This window comes from Varanus komodoensis, unplaced genomic scaffold (assembly GCF_004798865.1).
Source record: "Varanus komodoensis strain SLA01 unplaced genomic scaffold, ASM479886v1 scaffold22, whole genome shotgun sequence".
Lineage (NCBI taxonomy): Eukaryota > Metazoa > Chordata > Lepidosauria > Squamata > Varanidae > Varanus > Varanus komodoensis.
Window position 1 is genome coordinate 5,538,217 of NW_025335606.1, and position 24,609 is coordinate 5,562,825.

A 24,609-nucleotide genomic window follows, 5' to 3' on the forward strand; every position below is an offset into this window, starting at 1 on the left:
TGACACTGACAGGCAGCATCTCCATGGTTCCCAGCAGGGCTCCTTCACCGCTTTCCTGGATTCAAGCCGGGACCTTCCGCATGAACAGCATGTGCTCTTTCGCTCAGCTACAGCCCCTCCTTGTGCAGAATGAATCAAACTGAAGGTGGGAAGCAGATGTAAGAAACCAATTAGTGGCACTGAGGAGAGCATTTAATTTTGGCGTACATCATCACTGTTGGCAGAACCACGCCTGCAGCCTTCAGCTCCTCCACTCGCATCCATCTAATCCGGCTTTCCACATTCTGCCATTCACTCAAGAGCGCATGGCGTTCACACATGGCGAAGCCACTGCAGCAAATGAGGTCTCCACGCCCGGCCGGCTGACAGCTCCGCAGCTCCCCATCTTCCTCTGCCAAGCATGTGTTCATTCTGAAGAAATATATGTAAATCCCTCCACTGGAAAAGTTCCATGGGAACCGTATTATGCTGGTTGCAGTGAGTGTTTTAGCAACAGGAATGGTTCTCCGGAGGGGAAGAGTCAAACATTTAATGCAGCAGAAAGAGGAAGGGGAAGCAGACCATTTTGTTTGACTTGCCTCCTGTTGAGCTCCACAAGGACCCTGACCCTTGCTCGGAATGGACTTTATATGGACTTGGTCAAGAAGCTTTTCCAGGAATGTTTTCCACAGTCAATGCAATGAAGAACCCCAAGTCCGACAGAATCCTGGAGGAAATCCTTGCAACACTAGCCACGCATCCTTGGCAGCTCCCGTGGGTCCAATTTCCCTTGAAACTACTTTTTCCCAGCTCTCCTGTCTGGATACTGCCTCTGAAATGGCACACATTGACTGTAGTCGAGAATTACTCCATCGTATTGTGGGAAATTTTAAGCAGTCAGTCCCCAGAGTGCTGCTGGCCATGCTGGTCAAGATTGAAGGGCATCGTATCCCAACTTTCGGAGAGCAGATCTGGTAAATGAGCCATTTGGAGGGGCAACCTTAAGAAACACAGTGGGGGTCCCCCTGCTGGGTTGTGGGTTCTCCACAAGGGCTTCCCCCTGCTGGTGTTCTCTGCATGTGCTGGTTGGCCACACATGCAGCTTTCCCTCCTGGAATTATGGGAATTGTAGTTCACTGCATCTGAAGCGCACCAGACAGGGGAAGGTTCCCATGTTTGCTGCTTAGCAACAGCATTCAAGGACTCAGGTAGAGACAGGTCTTTCCCACCCCGGCAGTGAGAATATTCTAAAAATGTACTGATGGAAGGTGCTTCACTGACATTTAACAACCAACAAGGTTTAACAGCACCCAGGTTTCAAAAGGAAGGAGGCAATTAATGGCATGCGTGTGACCAAAAGAAGAATGATGAAGATGAAGATAATTTGCAAACCTCAATTTAAGCAGACAGGGGTGTGTGTGGGGGGGTGATATTGACTCTGGGATCGTTTGCATCCAGAGCATGTTTTCTGTTGTCAAGCCATGGCAAAGATGTGCTTGGGGTTAGGAATATTGGAGAATCGGCACTGGATTCAAATGAGTTTGCACGTCTATGAATTTGACCTGCAGATTCTGTAGTGGGCTGGCTTTGACTGTACGAATCCTTAGAGAGCCGGTATGGTGAAGAGCACAGGACTGGGACTCAGGAGATCTGGGTTCCAGTCTCTGCTCAGCTGTGAAGCCCACTGGGTGACTCCAGGCCAGTCACAGAGTCTCAGCCCAGCCTACTTCGCAGGGTTGGTGTGGTGAGGACGAGATTGAGAAGAGGAGGAGAATTATGTCAGCGGCTTGAGTTCCTTGAAAGGAAAAAAGTGGGATAATAAAAAATTAAAAAATCTAATTTATTTATTTTATTTATACATTTTTGTATTCCATTCACTCAGCCAGGCTGACTCTCTGAACAGTTTGCACTCAATAAAATGCACGTTATTTTATGCACATGAACACATAAGCATTAGCAGAATGAAATTCTATTTTTCAAAAATCCAGTTCTGTTTTTTTAAAAATCCAGTTCTGTTTTTTTAAAAATCCAGTTCCATCAATGAGCAGAAAAGGGAACAAAAGACACCTGACAATCTACTAAACACAGATGCAAGGGATTTAACAACATCTGTACCTGTCTCCTTGGAGCATCAATGGGTTACATCAGCCTTACCCCGCTTGGTAGCCTCCAGATGGTGTGGATTACACCTCCTGGCATTCCTGAGCATTGGCCGCACTGGCCATGGCTGATGGGCATTGCCATCTAAAACATCTGGAGGGCAGCAGGCTGGGGAAACACAGCTGTGCTCCACAGCTGTGCTCCACTTCTAGTGACTTCTTTATGAATGTAACTGGAGGTGGCCAGTCCTAGATCAACGCATTCAGAACCTAGGGCAGAATGCCCACCAGTTGAAATTCATTGATACAACCAACAATAAAATGCAACAGCTTTTGGAAAGACAACTTTAATAGTGTTTAAGTCCTAGCACACATTTCTGGCAAAGTTAAAATGGCCCCATAGAACTCATTGGAAATATATTTAATCAAGAAAAAGCACTTATTTTTCACATCAGTTTTTTTTAAAGCATACATATATTTTTATAAAATGGTAAATTAAATTATATTTATTGTTTAAAACATTGAAATCTACCAAATATTCTCAGCACTTGTGTTGAAATATTGAGCCTCTCTCATTTAACCTTCTGTAAAACAAGTGAAGTGAATGTAAAGTTTTTTGTGGGTTGCCTGGGGAAATTTTACAGGAAAAGTGGAAGATGAGAAAAAGTTTTGAATGGAATGAAGAGTTTTCTTTGTTGGGTGAAATATTACAATGTCAAAATTCTGTATCAAACTACCGTTGAATGAAAAAAGTGGGTTGGTTTACATTAATATACCAAACTGGTATGTTTTGAACTTTAATTTGGGTTGGGGAAGGAAGCAAATAGAAGTCCGGACTGGAGATCCCACTGCTGGCCCAGGTAGAAGAAGTCATGAGCAAGTCAGGGGCCATCAATTCCTCGGAAACAGTTCTCGCCACGTTAAGCCATCGCCTCGATTGCTGTCAAGCCACTTCGCACAGGGGAAGTTAGTGGTGACACCTGTGGCTGAATTGGTGATCTCCACTCGCTCGACCAGCCATCCGGAAGATAATCCAGTGTCGTCATGCTCAATCCGAACTTTCTTCAGCTCCCCAAGTTCAAGGATTTCCAGGTAAAACCGATTTGTCTTACCCCGTTCAAAGAGGTTGAGGAACTTCTGCTTGAGAGCCCTCTTCCCCGAATCCCCGTTCACTCCGAAGATGGTGATGAACACGTTGGCGTCTGTGCCGGATCCCTTCTCAAACCCTGTCACGACAATCACCTCGAATTTGACTGGCACCAGGCTCCGAGCCTTGCTGGCGAAGCTCTCGATCACCTTGGCACACTCAAAGACTTTGTGGTCACCCCTCCTTCCACACAATGGGAGTTTTGCATTGCATCTGAAGAAATACCTGCCGAAGGAAGAGGACGCAGCTTTGATCCGCGCTTAGCTTTCCAACCAATATAGTGCTTTCCAAAGCTCTTTTTTTTCTCAGCGAAGAAAAGGCACACTTTTCTCTAACAAGTGTTTTGTCGGCTTTGCGAAATCCTGTCTTCTTGCATGTTTTGTTCCCCTTTTGTTTAAATTCCTTTGACTGGCAAAGTTCCAGCCCCTGCTAAGCACAGAAGGCAGTTTAATTGGTTGCGTAGCCTCGGCCCCTCTGCCCTAGTCCTGAATAGTCACAGTTTTGCACCCACCAAGCACCCCAGACCGCTACGTGACACTCATCGGAAAATGGGCTTCATGGTGGTTCTGCGGATTTTTTGATTCTTCACATTATACACGAATGCTTTGAAACCTCCTAGTCACAGCTGTGAAACGTTTTGGGGTTTTTTTCATTTAACGAAAAAGAGCAGTGTCTACCTAAAAATGTCATTATCCACTAATACATTTAATGGGTTGGCTCTAACGTTGGCCATCTGCCCACAGAAGGGAAACAGGTGGCTGATTGGAAGTTGCAGCCCCCAGCCCCTCAAAATCTTCTTGGGAGGATTCGGGGGTGCAGGCAGCTGCAGCGGGAGAAGGGCAAGGGAATAACCTGCGGCACGGATGGGCGTTCTCTTGTGTGCCGTCACATTTAACCAAAAGGAAAAATATTAATTGAACGCTGCCTTGGAATTTGTCCTAAATCTTCATAACATGAAAAGAGCCATCCTGGATCAGGTCACCAGCCCATCTGGTCCAATGTTCCATGCACTCGGTGGCCAACCAGCTGCCATCGGAAACCCACAAGTTCCTTCTGGCCCATGTTCCCCAGCAACTGGTGTGCACTGACACGTTGCCTCTGTGTTAGCACAGAACCGGGCCAGGCTTCTCCTCCAAGAATGTGTCCAATCCCCTTCTAAAGCCACCCAAAGCCATCACTGCATTATATCCTTTGGAAGTGAACTCACTCCCTGAAAGAAATCGGTGACCTTCGACAGGCTGCGATGTGCTACAGGTACAAATGCCAGGCTGGATGCAGAGGACGGCACGATCTCCTTCTAAGAGCTGGCTGCACAACTGCTGGCAGGTAAACAGGTTAATTATGGATTCTAAGCCAGACGTTAGCATGATGTTCCTTAGCGAGCATCGCAAGATCACCTTCAACTCTATTGGCAAAGAATAACCTGTACATTCTCCAATGATTTCTAACCTTTTTTCTGAATTTGCTAATCCGAGGGCATGCCCCACCCCAAATGTGAAAGAAGTCAATGCGTCTCTTTCTGAAGGTTCAAAATTCTCTTTCTTACAGACACTATACAAATAAATATTTGGGGGCACTGGAATGAAATATTCACTACACAGTTTTGGAAATATTGGGCTACATGAAGCAGAAATGAAGAACCCAGATGGGGACCTATGGGACCCAGTGGGACCTAGGATGCACACACAGTGTGTAGCCAACCCAAGTTGCCTCTACTTGTTGGCGTGGAGGTCCATTGGTCAGTGTTGAGTTGCATCACTTCTTGGCTCAGGGCTGGGTTAGGGCAGTGGTAGCTAGCCTTTCTGGCAACTGGGCCACCACTTCGTGCAACGGATGAGACAGAACCACAAATGTTCTTGATGGTCCATGTCAGGCCTCAGTTCCCTTCCTCATCCCATTACTGCCCTGTAGCCGCAAAAGCCACGTGCTGCGTTATGAAATGGGAAGGGTAGACCCCAGAGTAACATGCAGTCACCTGGAAAAATATCTCCAATAGGCTGCCTAGATCAGTCCTGGAACACCCTAGTCTGTCCATCTCCTTGGGGAGCTTCTGAGCCCTCCTGACAAGGAGCCCTCCCTTGCCCAGCTCCTCAGCCACTGAGGAGGCAGCCCACCTCTGGCAAAGGATGTAGCAAATGGCCAGCAGGGCTAGTAGCCACTGATAAACCTCCTCCCTCATGAAACTGTCCCATCCCCTTTTAAAGCCATCCGGGTTGGTGACCATCACCACTTCCTGTGGCAGTGAATTCCACAGTTCAACTATACGCTGTGTGAAGAAACATTTCCTTTTATCTCTCCTAAACCTCCCAGCAATTGGCTTCATAGGATGACCCTGGATTTGAGTGTAACAGGAGATGGGGAAAAATGTTTCACCTCTACGTGCATTATTTCAACACCTCCATCATGCCCCCTTTTTCTAGGCTGAACAGTCCCAATTCTCATAGCTATTTTTCTTGGGGAGCTGCTCCAGCCCCTGGCCGTCTTTCTTGCCCTTCTCTGTAGCTTTTCCAACTCAATAATGACTTTTTTCAGGGAATGCCAGCCCAATACCTTGAAAGCCTACATTTCTGATCCCAGTGGTCTAGCCAGCAAATCCAAAAATAACCTAGTGGCCGGGTCCACCATCTTGATGACAGTAATTTACAACTCAAAAGCCCAAAGTGGTTGGAACCATTCCGACTATTCAAGAGAAGGTGTTAAGGTGCAGTTCACAGGTTGGGGGACAATTGAGTCAGATGAGGCTAGAGGGTGGTGAGCGTGTCCAACTGCTCACCCAGGAGACCTGGGTTCAAGTCCCCACTCAGCCGTGAAGTTCTCTTAGTGACTCTGGGGCAGACATGGACTCCCGGCCCAGCCTATCTCACAGCTTTGTCGTTGTGAGGATAAAACGGAGCTATGTAAGCCATGTGGGATATAGATCTAATGCAATAACAATAAATAACAATAAATAATAATGCTGGGGAAAACTGTCCAGATATTCTGGAAGGAGGACACTATGGATTTACATCCGAAGTCGGGGTTCTGTCAAGCACGCAGGATTCTGTGAGTGGCTGGTCTCCCAAGGCGGTGGAGTGGAGCGTTGTCACACCTGCGAGGGGACAGTCCCAGGTGGCTTAGTGAACAGAGCTGAGCTGTGGCTGGAACCTCAGAGTCGGAGCCTGGAAACGGTGGGGTGGAGCTCAGAGGAGAACACTGAAGCTACGAGGGAAGCAGCCTGCACCTCCGAGTCTGGCCTCTCAGCCAGGCATCCAAGACTCGGACTCTGCGAGCAGGAGGCCAGAACCTGAGATACTGATCGAAAGAGCAACCTGTGACGTTGTCTGCACCCTTACAGGACCTCCCACTAGCTAGAGGTCCCCCAAAGCATCAGGAATGGGTAACACAACCAAGTAGGCAGCCCAGAAAGGGGCAGGTTGGCCGAGTCAGCAGAAAGATGCACCGCAGCCCTGCCCTTTCTGGCAGGAAGCCTTCTCGCTCCGTTCCAGGGATGCCCATTTGGTCCCTGCAGGAGTTTGTTTATTTATTTATTTAAAACATGTTTATGCCACCCCCATCGCAATGAAGCCTCAGGGCGGCTCACAACAGAAACAAAATACATAAATAAATAACAATATAACAATAAAAACTTATTTAAAAACCTCTGGTGCATCTTGGCTAAAAATTTAAAATCCTATAAATACAAATAATGTAACAATTAAAATAAGTTTTAAATAAAAAGGTCTTAGCCTGGCGCCAAAAAACAAATAACGACGGCGCCAGGCAGACCTCTCTGGGGAGCACATTCCATAGATGGGGCACCACCGCAGAGAAGGCCCTCCTACGGGTACTCACCCTCCTAATATCATTCACAGAGGGCTCCCAGAGAAGGGCATCCGTTGCTGATCTCAAGGGGCGGGAGGGCATATATGGGCGCAAGCGTTCCTTTAGATATCCAGGTCCCAAGCCGTTTAGGGCTTTATAGGTCATAACCAACACCTTGAATTGGGCCCGGACTTCAATCGGGAGCCAGTGGAACTGACGGAGAACTGGGGTTATATGAGAACAACGCCCAGTCCCCGTCAGCAACCTGGCAGCTCTATTCTGCACCAACTGAAGTATCCGGAGTTGATCCCACATTGGGATGGGCAAAGGAGAAGCAGCAATGCCGTGGGTGGGCTGAACTTTTCTTGACGCGCCTCCAAGTCGCATATCTCCTGAGCAAGGGAGTGGCACCCTGCCTTGCAGGGGGCAGAAGACCTGGGCCGCCAGCCCGTGCCCGCACTTGGTTCACAGGCTCCCTGGCAGCCAGACGCACGTGCCACGAAGCCCGGCATGCTCCCGCCGCCCGAGGCTCACCATCTCTGCCATTCACACTTCACGCCATGGCACTTACTTGTTGCAAAGTTCCATCTCCGTAACCACGACCTCCTGAACATGCCAGGAGACATCTGCTTTTGAGCTCAGTTTCTTTCCATCTTTTGGACAGTGACCAATGCAGATGGCTGCAATATCGCCAACGTTCTTGGAAGAAAACTGGAATACATCTGTTGCTCCTCTGTAAGAGCAACCCCCCCACAAAAGTTTTAATTAATATGGTGCAGACCGGCAGCGACTAATGATGAGAGAACAGGGTCAATTTGTACAAGGCTGGTGGGGTGGGGAATGAAAAGGCAAGGGAAACAGCTGGATTGATTTAACCTGCAAATTATTTTGCACCAAAGGAGAATATATATCAAATCTGCTCAAGACATTTTAATTTAATCAAACTTGTTTTGAATGGGCAGACATGGTTATATTGCTATGACATGATTGCTACTGTTTTTAGTCTTTTGCACTTGACTTTGTGCTCTCTCTATATATGTATGTATGTATGTATTGGTTATCACGTTAATAGATTTCTCTAGGAGTGTGATGTTCCACCAGGAATGTTTCCTTTTCCATAAATAAAATGGATCTGTTTCATTCCAGATGCAGCCCAATGAACAGTTTCTACCACACACCCTCTATCTTTTCCACTCTTACCTATTTTCGCTTTTACCTGTTTTACTTTTTAAAATCTATAAACAAGACTGTCACTCTTACTGTCATTAGGCAAGTTAAAATTCCTTAGCATCTGCTCCCCCCTCTATAGTATGGGTACAACTATGCTGGCCAACCTTGCAGGGGTGGCTGCAAGGATCTCCAAAATAATGAAACTGGTTTGAATAGTGAAGGAAGACATAATGAATGGATTAATTAACAAATGGACCGTGCATGCATTTGCATATCAGAATCAAAACAAAAGACATTATTTGTTTCTTTAGAGAATGCATATCTGCATCTCTCAAGAGGCAATTTCCATTGTCTCAGGAAGGAAAGAATGCCTCTTGTAAGATTGGATAAGCATGTGTGATAAAAGTGATTTAAAAATAAGATCTGTTGACTAATTAATGAATTGGAAATACCTTTTATTAACCAAATCATATTTTATTGATTAATCTAGCAGATTCACTCACTAAAGCAGTGAGATCCACTTGTGGCCCTTTAGATACTTTGGCCTACATCTCCCATGATCCCTAGCCTCTGGCAGTGCTAACTAGGGCCGATGGAAGCTGTCGCCCAAGCCACCTGGAAAGGAACATGGTGCCCAACCTTGGACAAGAGGTTGCAGGATTTTATTTATCTATTTATTTGATTTATATCCCACCTTTTTTCTTTTTTCCTTTTTTTACAAACTCAAAGCAGCTTACATTATTGTCCCCCACCCGCTCTGAACTTTCTTCCCACAACAACAACCCTGTGAGGTAGGCTGGGCTGAGAGCCTGTGACTGGCCAAGTCACCCAGCTGGCTCCATGGCTGAGCAGGGACTGGAACCCCGATCGCCCAAGTCCCAGTCCCACACTCCTAACCACTACACCACACTGGCTTTCTCTATATGACACCAGCTTCTCACCTACCTTAAAAACCTCCTATTTTTGGAGGAATTCTCCAGTAGGAACTCTTTGGAACACTTCTTCCCCTCAAAAATAATTAAGACATTTTCCTTGGTCTCGGCACCTTCCATATCACTGGTAGTGACACTGATCTCATAAGCTGGAAAGTCAAAAGACATCAGACCCTGAAGGTGAGGATGGCTGGAGAGAGCAATTATATCCCAAAACTCTTTCTGCTCCATAACCACTACTTCCAGGTGTACGTGATTCTCACTCCATGGGTCATTAAAGCTGGAATAAATATATGATAGTGAAGGGAAGGCTGGACCCAGATTTAGTCTTGCTTAGAGTAAGCACACTGAAATCAACTGGACAAGTTAGTCATGACTAAGTCCCTTTGATTTCATACTTAAGCTTCGGCAAGTATGATCAAGCCCTCTCTCTCTCTGTATGTGTGTTTATACGCGCACGTGTGTGTGTGCACGCGCAAACACACACACACACACAACAAGACCCCAGACAGGATTACTTTAAAAATTCCCAAAGAGGTAAAAATCTGACCTCTCTAGCATCTCCTTGTCTTATCTCTGCAACCTCCATGTAATTAATGATAAAGACAGCAGTGATTATAATATTGATATGCAGATAATATGTTTAGGGTTAGGGTTTTTTGTCCATGCATGTTTTAACAGAAAAAGTCTTTCCAGCTCCCAGCATCCCTCAAGCAGCATTCTGGGGCCCGTGCCCCCAGCCACCCAACACAGTTTTTTGGGGTCAAAACATGCAGAACGATTAATATCCTTCTTTGGGAGTAGCATGGAAAACTCTTAATGTGTTCAGCTCACACATTCTATGTGTCGAATTGAGAAGTCTTTCACAGGTAGGCCTGAAAAATGGGCGCGCAACTCGGGTAGCCTATGCAGGCATGGGCCAAGGGACCCCAGATCACGGATGGTTTTCAGCTGGGTTCCAATTTCGGCCCCTAAGCAGACCTGTGTGTTCATCAGTGATAGCTTCTTTCAACTTTTACTCAGGAGAATGTTCAGGAAGCCAATCCAGACCTCAAAAGCCTCCCCCTGCTCTGCACTGATCTGAAATGGGCACTGTAGCACAAAACTGAAGAGAGAAAAAAGGGAGTCAGGGCGGCCAGACGTGCATTTAAAGCAATGCCTGTTTTGGCCCATAGGAATTTCTCCAGTAGGATTTCTATGGAACTGCCTCGTATCGTGTCAAATCAACGGTCCATCTAGCTTTATACTGCCTATTCTGACAAGAGCGATGCAGCCACTGGCCTGGAAAAGCATCCAAATGCCTTATCTTGGCTCTGCTCGTAGGAACTGGGAAGAAGCGCTGCCACCTCGGAACCGAGGCTCACCACACACACCTGCCCAGTTCCTTTCAGCACCTACGAAACACCCCTGTTGACTCTTTCCTTTTCTGTTTTTCTGGCAGTGATTAAGTGAACCACATCTAGCCACCCTTGGGGTTGCTGGGATCCCAGCTGCAACTATCGGAAGCTACTCTGACCCTGTGGGCAAGGATCTGAGCAGGATCCGTCTCCCAAAGAACTTGCATCTCCAAGGCTGGATGACTGACCTCAGAGAAGGGCTCCTGGGGTGTTCGGGGGGGGGGGGCAGGGAAGAGGGAACACCAGCATATTCCAGTGGTCCTTCGGCCTCTTTCCCTCCCTTGAGATGCCACACATAGACTCTTGAGCCAGGCCATCTAAGTCCTTTGCAGGAAACCCATGTGTGAACAAGCGCAGGCTTCCTGCTTCAGAGGCTGGTATCAGCCCATGGAGGGTGGTGCCCATCACATTGCTCCGGGGGTGGGGGGGAACAATGGTGCAGCCCCCACTCCCCCTTTCTCTGCATGTCACTCCTACACCTAGAGAGTGTTGGAAGATTTCAGCTTTTGAAAAGAAGGAGAGAGCCATGGCTAGGCCCGGTTCAGTTTCAGATCCACAGGGCACAAACCTGCACAAAATCTTCCCGTGCTTAATTCATGCATGGCTATGCACCTTTAGAAATAATTACTAGGGTCTGTTTAATGTACATGTCACAGAAGGTGAGGGCAGCCAATCTGTTTCTCCAGAACATGCACTCTCCTGCATCCCCTCCAGCCTCCTCCCTCCTCTGAGCTGTGCCATCACACCTACAAGTCCGCTCTTTCAGTTCCAGGATGTCGTTGTTGGCGCAGGCCAGTTCCCGTATGAGCTGCCCGTCATCCTCATCCTTCGCCAGCCAGCGGTCACACTGGAAGCGGAACATCTTGTCCATGATGGAGTCCTCCACATCAATGTATTCCAGGTGCCAGCCGGGGGCGATTCCTGTGCAAAGAGAGCATCTCATTGTGTGAGAAGATAAAGGGGCCACCTGGAGCCCAGGGTGGGCTTCAACAGACGGAGAGGTGAGACAACCGTTGCCTTGGCAGGGCTGCAAACTGTGGCTGACGCTCAGGCCCGCCTAACCACAGAGGTGGACGCGCATGCTGGGGGCACGCAGGCATGAAGGGGAGGACCGCCTCCAGCTGCATAAGCGTCTAAAATGAGAGCCGGTGCCTGCAGTTTTGAAGGAAGGGCACAGCAGCACCTTGTTCGTTCGTTCGTTCGTTCATTCAACTTACATGCTGCCCCACTAGCCCTAGGCTCTCCGGGAGGCTTACGGTGTGGTCAGCTCTTAGGAGCTTGTCAGCTGGGTAACACCCCTCTCTGCTCTAGGAGCAGGAGCAGGGTTCAAACCGCTGCCATACACACCAAGTCCAGCTCTGGCCACGCCACATGGCAGCGTTTGGTGGACACGTGGTGGAGGGGAAGAGAACTGAGCCAGCTGCCCCCTTCCTCCCCTCCTCTTGCTCAGCCAAACGCACGCACCCCTGCATGCAGCCACGTGCCGGTGGACTCCATCCATGCAGTCAAGGACCCGGCCCCTTCGCAGGCTCCCGATCGCATGGAGAAAGCTCACTGTGACTCATGCATAGGTTCTGCTCTGAGCTGTGGAGGATGGTTGGGGTGGAGAGTCCTGGTCAACACACTCACACACACCTCTGGTGAAGCAGTAAAAAGGACTCCAGTTCTAAACAAACACACACAATCAACACATGCAAATTAGGGGGTAACTTTAGCTCAGGGGTAGAGCACATGGTTTGCAGACCAAAAGTTCCCAATTCAGCCCACAGCGTCTCTGGGTAAGTTTGGCCCAATTTTCTCCCCGAAACTTGGCAGTGTACACTACTGGGCTAAACAGGCAGCTGGACAGGTCAAAATTCTGGCACAGAATGAGGCATTTTCTTGCATTGGTATTTTGCTCAGGACCCTGAGGACTAGAACCTTACTTTTGTGTTTAGGGGAAAACCATAGTTTTGTGGTAGAACCACTTCCAGTCAGCTAGATCACCCGAAGATATGACTCTGGTTAAGGCGGCTTCCAATTGCCCTAAAGTCATTCATTCATTTCCTGGGAAACGCAAGGTGAAAAGCTCATTTCTCCACCTGAGACCCCACAGAGCTGCTGCCTGCCAGAGCGGCCACGACTGAGTTGCTGGTGGACAGAATAACTTGACCGGGTATCAAAGGGCATCTCTGTCCAGTTGTGGCTTTGCTGGCCCTTGTTCGTGCATTCAGCGAGGGCTAAGCCAGGGGAGCGGCAGTGGGGGAGACGGGAACATTCGGTCTGCGTGCAGGGCTGGGCGGGGAGTATGGGGCCTGCCCTGCTTTTAGCTGCGCTACCTCTTCTCGCATGCATGCCTGGCACATGGAAACACCACCCTGTTTTTTGGATGAGTTCCCTGCCCCGTCTCATGGCTCAGCAGCAACCAGAAAAAAGGGAGTGGGGTGAGGGAGCATCCAGCAAGAGCTTCCTTTCCAGCCGCTCCCTAATTAAGCCTGGCGCTCCAGAAGGCAGCGTATTGTTAGGGGATCACTCAGGACAGCCATTTGCGTGCTCTGGAAGACACCAGGCCAAGGCAGGGGACTGGACGGCTGCTTCTCGGTTGTGGCTTGAGGAGGAGAGGGGATAGGGGAGGCCCTGTGGGCTGGAGGCGAGCCCGCTCTCCCCGTCTGGAACACACTCCTGGGCTCATCACAGCCGGGACAGGAGCAGATCGAAAAGCGGGTCTCTTGGCACAAGTGCGAAGCCACATGGGCCAGTGGCTGTTCCCTTGCCGCATCTGTGCATGTACCAGGCTTGAATTACAAGGGGAAACCGTGCACTCTCTGGGATGCCCTGTCCACCATCTCCACACAAACCGCCAGCCTCTCTCCCCTTATTGGCTCTTTCCGTAAGACGCAGAGCCTCGCATGTGGTGGCCCCTCACCAGAGAGGAGCGGCTCCCCTGATCCTCTGAGTTGCTCTCTCCAGCACTGGAGAGGCAAGCCTGGGACCGAGCCCAGGGGCTCTGGCATACGAAGCCTGTGCTGCCCTTGTGTTCCGGCCCAGGTGGGACTTGCTTCAGGGGAAAAACTTTCAGGATGGCGACGTTCATGTGAAATGCTTCCATTTCTCTTTCAGAAATCTGACCTGGGAAAAGAGTCAACCCCTTCTTCCTCACAACTGTGCCCCATTTTCCTTCCTCTACAATATATTTTTCCTCCCTCCCTCCCATATATTTCTCTGGTGTTATCAATGCTTAAATTGTCAGTTTTCAGAAAGTATCAAAAAGAGGGGAGGGGAGGGAGGGGAGGGGCTGGGGGAAGAAGAAAGAGAGAGAGAGAGAGAGAGAGAGAGAGAGAGAGAGAGAGAGAGAGAGAATTTGACCCCTTTGATGCTCAAAGCCTTAAAGCGAACCACACCATCCGTCCATCCATGCATCTGACCTTTGTTGTCATGCCAGATGCGCACTTTGCAGAGGTCCCCGAGACTGAGCACATCAGAGAAATAGAAGACATCCAGGTGGTTCCTCTCAAACTTGTTGGTCCTGTTGGATTCCTTCAGAGCCAAAATACCGGTGTCCCCACTCTCGCCAAATATGCTTATGAAGACGTTGGCATCTGTTCCAGCCCCTGCGGAGAGACGGGGAGAATACAGCATTGTGGAGCAGCGGAACGGCCCGGGACAATGCACAGGAATGAGGGCAGCACCTTGCTGGCCCACCTAGCTCAATAGAGTTTAACACTGGCTGGCAGCAACCCTCCTGCACTGAGCAAAGAGAGCATCAGAGACTATGGGTCAGATGGAGAGAAAAATAGGGTGCTGTCCAATTTGATGATCCTGTTAGCCAGAGAGGCAACCCAGTGGGAAGATCCACCTTGAGGGTGGGTCATGGTGGGCCACTCAGCTTGAATCAGGAGGGTCCCAGCCACCCTAACAGTTTTCTTTCGTGAAATGGACCTTGTACGCTGTAAAGTCCTCACTGCAAGATCTGCTCTGAAGCCTGAAACCGTGCAGCCCTGTCCGTAACACTGGCATAATAAAAGACATTTGACTGGCCCTCCAAGTTCCTGGCACATCTGCACAGAGAGACAGAGGCGGCATCCAACCGACAATGGCCAAGTGCCCTGTGGTGCTACTCTGTGGGACCGAACCATTAATGGGCACCCTGTCCTGCTTCCCCTTTTTACGGCTTGTGGACTGGACAGCTCTTCAGCTAGAGAATTATTGTAAGCCACCCCGAGATGCTAGTGGGGACAGAGTAGAACAGCTTTTAATAAATAAAATAAAACAAACATAAATTATCTGTAGAATGCATGGCCACCGTCTTGTTCATGCACTGGGAAGGAAAGAGCCGATGGAATCCACCAGCTTCCTTGACTTGGCCTCCAACTCAAGCTGGATGATGCTTCCTATAGTTATCCAAAGCCGGAAGCACTAGGGATGGGGATGAGCACATCTCCCTGCTCATCCTCTTCCATGTAGTTTGAGCACTATTTGTGCAGAATCCACGTTTTGCTCGCCTTGGCAGGATGGAAGAATTTCTGGGAGGAAACGCCTCGCCTGGAGGGCTCTCAGCTTGCATTGGCCTGAGTTCCGCTCACCTGCCTGCTCGCTTTGGGGCCCTACTCTACCTACTCAGTCAGAACACTTGCAGACTAGCAGATTGAGATGACTGCACTGCGTCTCTGCAGGGGGTGTCCTCTCCGGTCAAAAGCAATCCCATAAAGGAAATCCAGCACTTACTCATGAGGAAATGCGCATGCAAAAGCACATGTTCGGCCATGTGAAGGGCTGAAAGATGCAGAAGTGGGTCCTGAAATAGAGGCACATTCTGAGCTGAGGTGCAAGCACAGCTGCATGCAGATGGAAACGGCTTCTCTGAAAGGGGGCTGCACTTTTCATTTGCCCCCTTGAGAAAAGCTTAAGAAGGAAGTAAAGTGGCAGGAATTCAAGTGATTTGCCTGGCAGTGCCTTTCACGGCCCTGATGTTTGCAGAGGGTGACAAACAAAACTTCATAAAGTCTGCTTTTCTGCTACTCGGGAGCAGGGTCCCAGTTAATCAAAGGCTTTGAAAGGCACAGGCTGCACCACTTCTTAGCAAAGCCTCCCTAGCTGGATGGAGCATGTGAAAGCCACATGCCGTGCTGTATACTTCGGGTAGCAATTAGGCTGGGACAAGAAAGAAAAGAGCCGAAATAGTCAAATGAAGTGTACACACTGGCTCTGCCCCTCCCTGCTCAGACTCTCCACTGAGTCTTCCACTGGGTTGCAAACCGCCCCCACAATAATATATGATCAGGAGCTGCTCCGGTGTTGATATATTTCATGGGGAAATTCCTAGAAAACCAAGGGGAAAATTAGCAGAGTGAGTGACCAGTGTGGAGGCAGGGCTCTTTGCAGGCACCGGCCCCATTCGGATCTTTCCATGCCAGACCCTTGTGCATCCAGCCTCCCCAAACCTGGCAACCTTCACATGCATTGACTGCGATTCTATAATTCCCAGCTATGCTGGGCCCAACTGGGCCCATTTCTCTCAAAATGCAGCATCCCAAGGTGGTTATTCCAGGCTCTGAATCTGAACTGGAAGAAGAGGCAGGTTCAGAATGCTTAGCTGTAATGCAGGATAACAAGCACTGAAATAAGCCAAGTGGCTTGTGAGAACTAGACTGCCTTTGCTTTGCAGGGAGACATGTTGAAACTGGAAGGATTCAAGGAGGAGAGGCATGACTATCAGCCCAGTGCTTAGACATCAAGCCAAATGAGCAGACCAATTAGGTAACCTACACTGTTGCCAATGTCTGGCCCAGAGACAATGGAAACCTCCCTGAGGGTGGAGCCAGCCCTGTTTGGTGGGGAAGGGTGGAGGGAGATTCAGTGTGGAATCAGGTCCCGGTATGGGCAAGACTAACTGCACAATTAGAAACTTTTACATCCATCCAGTTTGTGAGTGGGAATCCACTGGATTTCCTCAGCTCGGCTCCCTGGACTCCAGCCTGCTTTCTTGCGTCTCTGAATCTGCCTCACACCAAACATTTGCATAGGTGTGTGGCAGGAAGCAGGTTCAAGTGGAGTTCTGCTTCCATACACATGACTTGTACATTATGCACAAAGAATTCCATACTTTCCCTATTTTGCACAAAGATTACGCACACTGTGTACTTTGTACAAAGAAGCTGCTCGCATGCACAGACTTGATTGCAACTCTGCAAACCTCCTGGCTAAGGCTGAGTGTGGGAAAGAAGTCCAGGGAGTGCAGGAGAGCCAGATTCTGGCCTGATCTTCACATCGCTGGGGCCAGCCCTTCTTACCAGCTATCAGCACCAGTACAGGCATGTGGCAGCTTCAGCTTTTGGCTGCTAATTCAGGACAGTCCTCCTCTCCCTGTGAGTGCATGCACATGTCTAGTATCTCTCCCAGGCACATTCCAGGCCCTGTAAAGATAGCTACAGAGAGCGCCAGAGAGCTGAGGAACAGCATTAGCATCTTCAGCTGTTGCATCCCTGCCCTGCTTGTCCATGGCCTGATCCAGCATGGCTTTTCTTGTGCCCTTGCCTCAAGCAACTCCTGGCTTCTCCCCAGTCAGGAATGGGTTGCTTGCTCCGCACTTGCCACCATTACAAGCCATTGTAAACTGCTTGGGGATCCTTCTTGTTGAAGAGGAGGTTGAATACATTATAGTGCAGCTGACAATCTGGGGCACTGCAAAACCTTGCTGGATGGTGGGAAAAGGGAACTGTTTGGGGCTGGTATGCCTGAAAACGTCCCCAGATTGGTCTTGGGGCTAGGCCACTTCACTTCCCTTGTGCCGCCACGCGCAACGCATAAATCAGACCCTGTCTCAGTGACCTGTGACACACCCATCAAGTGAGTCCCAGGCCTGGAAGCATCTCTGGCTGAGGTCCGGCTGCACGGACGGCCACATAACCCGATCAAAAACGAGATTGCCCCATTCATTCTCTGACCTGTCCCTCCTTCTTCCCTGCACTGACCCTCTTGGCTCATAACAAGATAAAACTCACCATCACCCTTCATTTCCTGGAAGAGATGCATTTGCTGGTGCTGACAGCCAACTGTTCAACCCTTTCCCTTGACCTTTGGAAACCGAAGCCAAGTTTCACGCAACCAAGATCTCATATTGGGATAATAAGAGTTCTGCCTGAACAAATGCTGAGCTCACCAAGACAACACCCATGTTGTATTGTTTACAGGTTTGCATCTGTAAGATTCCAGTACTTCAGAGCAGCCAAGCAAAAGCAGGCCGGATATGAACTAGGAATGGAGAAATCTGTCAATCTGTTTCTCTCCATTTCTCAGTTTTCCAGTCCAGAGTTTGGTTCATGCTGAACTTGGAGAAGTTTTGAAAGTTCACATGAGGTTCTGCATGCATTTTTATGTGCATTTCACTTAATCCATGCATTACATTTACTCAAGCCGTGATCACACGACCATGCATGTGTAACATTCTTTTCTCTAACATACAGATTTCTTTAAGCATCTGTGATGGCAGGACTCTACTGCACAATTCAAACAAGTGCAAATTGCAGAAGGCACCTGAGCTTCACTTTGCATATTGCTTCAAACTTCCAGAATCAGGTATGTTTGCATGAAAAATACAGCCCAGACCAATTTTTCCCTGTGCTAAGTGTTGGCCCACTGCATGGCTGGGAAAGTGCTGGGCCCTCAAAGGATCCGTTGCAACTCGTGTCCAGCTCTATGTCAGGAAGCACTTTGCCATCTGCAGCCAGGTTCTCATTCTGTTACTGGTCTTGCTTGCTCAAGGCTCTGATAAAATATACTTAGAAAAATAGAAGAATGCTGAAAGTAAGGGGCAGATTTAGATGCACACACACTGCACCCAAAAATCAGAGTGAGATCAGTGGGAGAGGCCCTTCTTCGGGGACCCTCCGTGAAAGAAATTAGGAGGGTAGGTACTCGGAGGAGGGCTTTCTCTGCGGTGGCGCCCAATCTATGGAATGCGCTCCCCAGAAAGGTCTGCCTGGCGCCGTCGTTATTTGTTTTTCGGTGCCAGGCAAAGACCTTTTTATTCAAACTTTATTTATTTATTTGTTTGTTTGTTTGTTTATTTATTTATTTATGGCCAGGTCAACTCAAATAATATTGTTTTTATATTGTATTTATTTATTATTGTGAGCTGCCCCGAGGCTTCGGCGAATGGGGCGGCATAGAAGCCTCCTAAATAAATAAATAATAAATAACATAAATAAAGCTGCACAAGCAGGGAGGAAAACTTCAGGGGTCATGTCATTTCAGTTCTATGCTCTCAGGAACATGGTAAGTTGTCCTCTGTTGAGACAGAGCAAGCATTCCTCAAGGTCAAGTTTGTGACTAACACTTCATGGGAGCTGCATAGCTTGCAGCCGTGATGTCCCTTCTCCTTTACTCTCCTGTAAGCACACAGGGCCCCTCTTCCCCCATCAATCTTTCCTTCCCAAATTACTCCTCCAATCTGTGGGAGGGGCTAGGAAAAAAAGCAAGTCTGTGTTCTTGTCAACCAATTATTTTTTCAGGAAGCAAATGCTGTGTGTGGTTAATCTCCCCCTCCCTGTGTACAGTGTTCCCCGACTTTAAAAAAAAAAAGGCAGACATTGTTTATTAGGGCAAAATAAATTTCAGAATTCAAGCATTGGGATTCCAGAGCAAGAGAGATCTATTTGTCCATCTCCAGTAAGAAATCACAATTCCACCCTCTTTTGTAAGGTTAAATTAAATGCCAACCAGTTCTTCTGCCTGCACAGAGATGTGGTCCTCCTCCCAGCGCATGGATGGCTTTTGGAGTGAAGCAAAAACCAGGTTTCAATCTGGGGCATTGAGATGTTCCAAAGAGAACTGCAGATCCTGAAGCTATTTCCAGTTTCTCTTTAAGCAAAATGTTACGTTTCCATTTCTGGCTGAATAGCTCAGGAAGCCAAAAGAATTCAAATAAATGTTCTGAAATACTTCCCTGGGGTTTTGCATTTTCCAAAGAACTGTCTAAGAACATAGACAGACACACTGCGCTGTCAGCTCTGCCACAGGTTCCTTGGCGTATCATCCCGGCAGGAATGGAGGAGGAGGCTATCGGGCTACTAGCCTTGCTGGCCACGGGCTGCCTCCATTACCAGAGGAAGCTTGCCTGATACACCAGCTGGGCAGGTGCAGGTCTTGTACCCCTGCCACCTGAAGCTGGCCAGGTGATGATCAGAGAGAGGGCTTTCCAGAAGAAGCATCCTACCTATGGGGCACCCTCTGCATGCCAGCCGTTTGCCGTGGGTCCATTCAGCACCAGACAAAGTGCCTTGTTTTTCGTTTTGACTTTCCTCTGGCCTGGAGTGCTTTCTTTACCACTCTTTGAATGGTTCAGCCTGCTGACACGCATACCCTTTTAAAGTCAGCTTGCTGTTTTCGTTGTTAATTTGTTGCATTTCATTGTTTTGTCTTATAATTGTGAAGCACTTTGAGAGTTCTAATTAAGGCTGGAATATTTAATTATATAAGTATATAAAAAGAATGCTAGCTATATAAAAACCTCTGCAATAATTTTGTTTACATCTTACAACACATATTGCAGTTGGAGATATGAACTGGGAATTGAACTATGGATTAAGGACTTCAGTTCCTTTTAGAGGTGAACATCCCAGTGCAAAGATGATATTCAGCCCTTTGCTTCTGTATTTTATGCGCATAACTTTCATTCCACTGAGGTCAATAAAGCTATGCCAGTCTAAGCAATCTGTGCAAATCCCACTGCAAGAGTTGATACCCAAATGTCACACAATTAATACCCAAGTATTACATAGGCATTTGAAAATATTTTGGAAATAGCTTTCTTTCCCTGACACATTCTCCCAATTGTCCCTGAAGCATTGTCTCTAACATTAGAGAAAAATACAGGCTGGGCAAAATTAAAGAAAAATACAAATCTTTCTTTCTAGTGAATCAGCTCATTTCAGCTTCTGATTTCATACTGTGCATAACAACGTATGATGTTGATCCTTGTGAAGATGGTAGGGAAATGCGAAAAAGTTTTAAAACGCAATTCATTCTGTCGCATGTTCAAAAGGAAGAAGAGTAAACTAATCCTTCAGCAACAACACAATTACTACTGAGGGTCTTCTAAGTTGGGGAAGGCAATCTGGGGCTGTCCAGATGTTTTGGACTCCCCCTATAAACCCCAATCAGCACGGCCAATTATCAGAGATTATGTGGATTGTAGTACAAAGCTACATGAGGTTGGCTAATCAGGTTCTAAGCCTTTCAAGAATTAACTTAACTCATTTATTTATTTATTAAACTTATATTCCGCTTCCAACAGTCCAACAAGCCACTTTATTCAAGCATGCACCATGCTAAGATACGATGTATTTCAAATGCAAAGCTTTAATTCACCACTTTCTCTTTGGCCTGAGTTTAATTGTGCTTCCACTGGGAAGTTCTAAAAAGTGCAGCCCAGTTCCTCACTAAAAGCTCTTCCAGTGCAAGTAACTGGGCACCTATATATTTGTGCCTTTGCAGCCGTCTGCATGAGCGGAGGAGGCATTCTGGGTTGAGCTCTCGTGAGATCCTGGCCCAGCCCTCTCTCCTCCTGAGCTGCAAGAAGAGAGTCGACAGGCTGGCGGCCCTGGGAGAGCTCGCCTCGGCCTGCCTGCGTCATCACCAGGATGCGGCAAGGGGGCCACACGCAGCCCACAGGTTGCATGCTGGACCCCCCGGCTTGGTTCCTTGCAGGTTAGACAGTCCAGCCGTTGATCCAGGGAGCTTTGGCTATGGGGCAGTATATAAATGAAATCATCATCAACAAAAAGCCATGGCTTGGCCACTGTTTAGCCCCTGAGCAACCCAGAACTCTCCATTTGAACAACAATCACACTGAAGGGAAGTGTGCTTAGAAAGTAAAAAAATCAAACATCATTTTGAATGTTGGTCCGGGTTTGCACAGTGCATTAATAGCACAGTCCTATGCATGTTTAGGCAGAAGAAGTCTTACGATTCCCAGCATTCCCCAAGCAGCTTACAAGGGGATGCTGGGTGCTGAAGGACCTTAGGATGCATTCTGGGTAACCTACAATGGAGCCAGTCAAGGGTTGCTCAGGAAAACTGAAGTGTGGCCTGCTATGGCAGCAGGTTGGCTCTCCGCTACTCTGGCGGGTGTCCCGAGGAGCAGGATATTGTCCTGCTTGCCAGCTATGGAAAAATCTGCTGGGGAACATCCAAAATGCGACTTTGCTAGCACTGGGTTCCACAAACATGAGCGTACCTCCAATGTCGCTCGTCTTGACCTGGATGGTATATGTCGTGTATTCCATCATCTGCTCCTCGTCGATAACCGCCGGCATCTCCCACTCCAGGGTGCGGTTGTCGCCCCACTGCTTCGAGAGCCAGTCATCGTACGTGAACGTGGTCACCTCCTGAGTCGTCCGGTTCTTCATGATGATCTAGAAAAAAGTCCAGCCGTGGAAGGGACTGTACCTGAATTCTGCACGAGGCACTTCAGTGGCCCTGAAGCAAGCCCTGATGGACTGCGGGGGTCTTGTACTTGCCGTAGCCCAAGTGATCAAGTGACATACAGAAACTAAACGTGCATTCGCTTGTTCATATTATGGCCAATGCCCAAAGTTCTCTGGGTGGTTGGCAGTACCAAGGTGAAACAATACGAAGTAGAAGAATAAATAGACGCTCTGCAACAGCATAAGCCCAGCACTTAAATTTAAAAGTCGTGCGGACCTATGGAAAGCCACAAAGTACCAGCACTGGAGGGAAGCCATGGAGGAGTTAGAACCTGGTTCTGATGAAAGTTGGGAAGAATGGAGGTCGTTGAATAGACAGAGTACAAGTACAGCAAGATCCAGAGTTGCTTGGAACAAATGGGTTTTTTAGAGGCTTCCGTCCTTTGTGATTGCAGTGATATGTGGACCAACACACAGGAAGAGCTGCCCTTTGTTTCCTGATCAGTGCTCATCGGAGGACCTTCTGGCAGTGCGGCAGAACGTAATTAACGTCACTAGCCTCAGGGCTAGATATGTTTAAGTGTGGCATGTTTTAATTTTATTTTTACATTCCAAATTTCTTGCTTCAGAATATGCCTTATTTTAACTTGATGCTTCTCCCATGAATAATGGAAGAAAGTTCCCAGCACTGGCATGCAAGCAGCTGCAGAAGTGAGCGTCCGTGTGAGCTCTGGCCGGAGCGATCTGAGAGTCCCAGGAAAGTGCGTGGGGCTCCCTCCGCCTCCCCTCCCACAGCCCAGGGCCACCATCTCCCCTGCTGCTCCTCACAACCTGCTCGCAGCCGCCTGGCAGGGAATGGAAGGGGTGGCAACCTCTCGGCTACGAGGTCTCCATCGAGCAGGGTCAGCCCAACGGGGTTGTGCCCTAAAAGTGGGCTTGTGCCCTGAAGGAGCACCTCTTCCCTTACGGGCTGGACATGCACATGGTGGGCATGTCGTGAGAGGAGCTGGCAGGAGCCGGGGGTCAGACTAGATGGCCCAGGAGACCCCTTCTGACTCGCTCTGTTTCTATGTCTCTATGCCCTCACGCCCCTTAAGATCTGCGGGAGAGGCTTTGCTCCAGGAGCCCTCTTTAAAGGAGACAAAAAGAACAACTACCTGGAGCAGGGCCTTCTCTGCGGTGGCACCCAGATTATGGAATGCACTCCCTGGAGAGGTGTGCCTGGCTCCAAGTCTATATTCTTTTCAGCGCCAGGTTAAAACCATTTTATTTGATGGCTATTTTAAAAATTAATTTTATCGTTAACATTCGCTTTTTGTTTTATGTTTTTATATAATTTTACTATACTTGTTACTGTTTCACTGTTTTAATTCTACATTGTAAGCCATCCTGAGATGCCGAGGCATGTGGTGATGGCATATAAAAGTTTTAAATAATAAAAAATAACAATAACGATACAAAATAAATAATAAAACCCACAAAAGATTGTAAGGTTGATGGCTCCTGGGCAAGCAAAAGGCTCTTCAGCCAATGCTGAAAGGAAGCTGGCACAGGTGTGCCCCGCAAGCCTCTCAGGAGGAGTGGAGTGTGGCAGGAAATGGCATTGGCAAAGCTGGCCCACGACTTCTGGCCACCCGAAGCAAAGAACAACCGCTTCCCGGTTCCTTGATGCAGGGATGGATCTGTGTCCTCTGCTGCTTGGAAGGGGCAGGTGGGCTCCGTGGCTCACAGGTCTTTCCTCCAACTCCTTGCTGTCTTTTCCCACAAATCACTGCCTGAGAAAACCGTCTCAGTCTACATTACAGTGGAGCTGGCCCAGAGTTCCATACATTGAAAAAGAGGATTTCTTTCTGGGCAGGCTGCCAGGCCAAGGAAAGCTTTCAGGCTGGACAGGAGGGAGATATTGGCCTGGTCAATGGGCCCCAGTTCTGAGACCTTTTCCCACAAAGCTGCCAAGCACGGCAGCAAGGCAAGCTTATCTGCTTGTCTAGCACTCCAAGTCCACTGCGGTGCGAGCTGAGATATTTGCCTAAACACCTCCTCATGCTGGACATGGTCCACCCATTTTCCATTGGTTTCCCTGGTCAGCTGTTTACAAAAGGAAAAAGGAATTAAAAATACTCTTTGATTGTCATTTTGCTGGAACAGGAGTAACTCGGGATACTATGTGCCTATCTACACAGCCACAAATGGTTAATTACAGGGCTGATGGCTTAATTTGCCTTCTCATTTTGTCTACTTAGCACTGACAGGGCACCATCTGTCTAACATCCCAGCTCTACCCCCACAAGGACCCCCGTATGTTCTTTCTTATGTGCACCACCGACAGAAACGGAGGTGAGCTCGATCAGTCTTCACACCATGCTGACGCCTCATTGAGGAACCCGTTGAGGGCTCCTTGCTACTGGAAGGGGTACATCACCCCTGTCTGCGTGCCCTGGAACGGTGGCAGCAGGGGGAATCGTCCTTCCGTGGCGAGCAAAGCCACGTTCCCTGAAGAGGGAGGGTAGCATAATCACAACCCAAATACATTCTGCAGTTTTGGAAAATGCACCTAGATCATCTCAGCTTGCACGTTATCTATCCATCCATCCATCCATCCAATTTTGCAGAACTTTTTCGCTTCTGGTGGTGGGGAAGGAGATACGGCTAATGCCAGCCCCAGCTTTTGATGACCCT

At 48.3% G+C, this 24,609-nt stretch overlaps 1 protein-coding gene across 10 annotated transcripts in view; it reads right to left on the reverse strand.

The window, feature by feature from the left end:
• The window catches only part of LOXHD1 (lipoxygenase homology PLAT domains 1), a 191,111-nt gene that overhangs the window by 6,899 nt on the left and 159,603 nt on the right, over positions 1-24,609 (reverse strand). For 9 of the 10 annotated variants that reach the window (XM_044431523.1, XM_044431530.1, XM_044431525.1 and 6 more), the window contains 6 exons: positions 21,741-21,918; positions 13,930-14,115; positions 11,276-11,446; positions 9,142-9,277; positions 7,598-7,759; positions 2,410-3,450 (listed from right to left, as the gene is read on the reverse strand). In XM_044431523.1, coding sequence (XP_044287458.1) covers positions 2,970-3,450; positions 7,598-7,759; positions 9,142-9,277; positions 11,276-11,446; positions 13,930-14,115; positions 21,741-21,918 — 1,314 coding nt within the window. In that variant the 3' untranslated portion in view covers positions 2,410-2,969. Of the gene's footprint in view, positions 1-2,409; positions 3,451-7,597; positions 7,760-9,141; positions 9,278-11,275; positions 11,447-13,929; positions 14,116-21,740; positions 21,919-24,609 lie in introns of those variants that run through there. The other variant, XM_044431528.1, reaches the window with a different exon arrangement.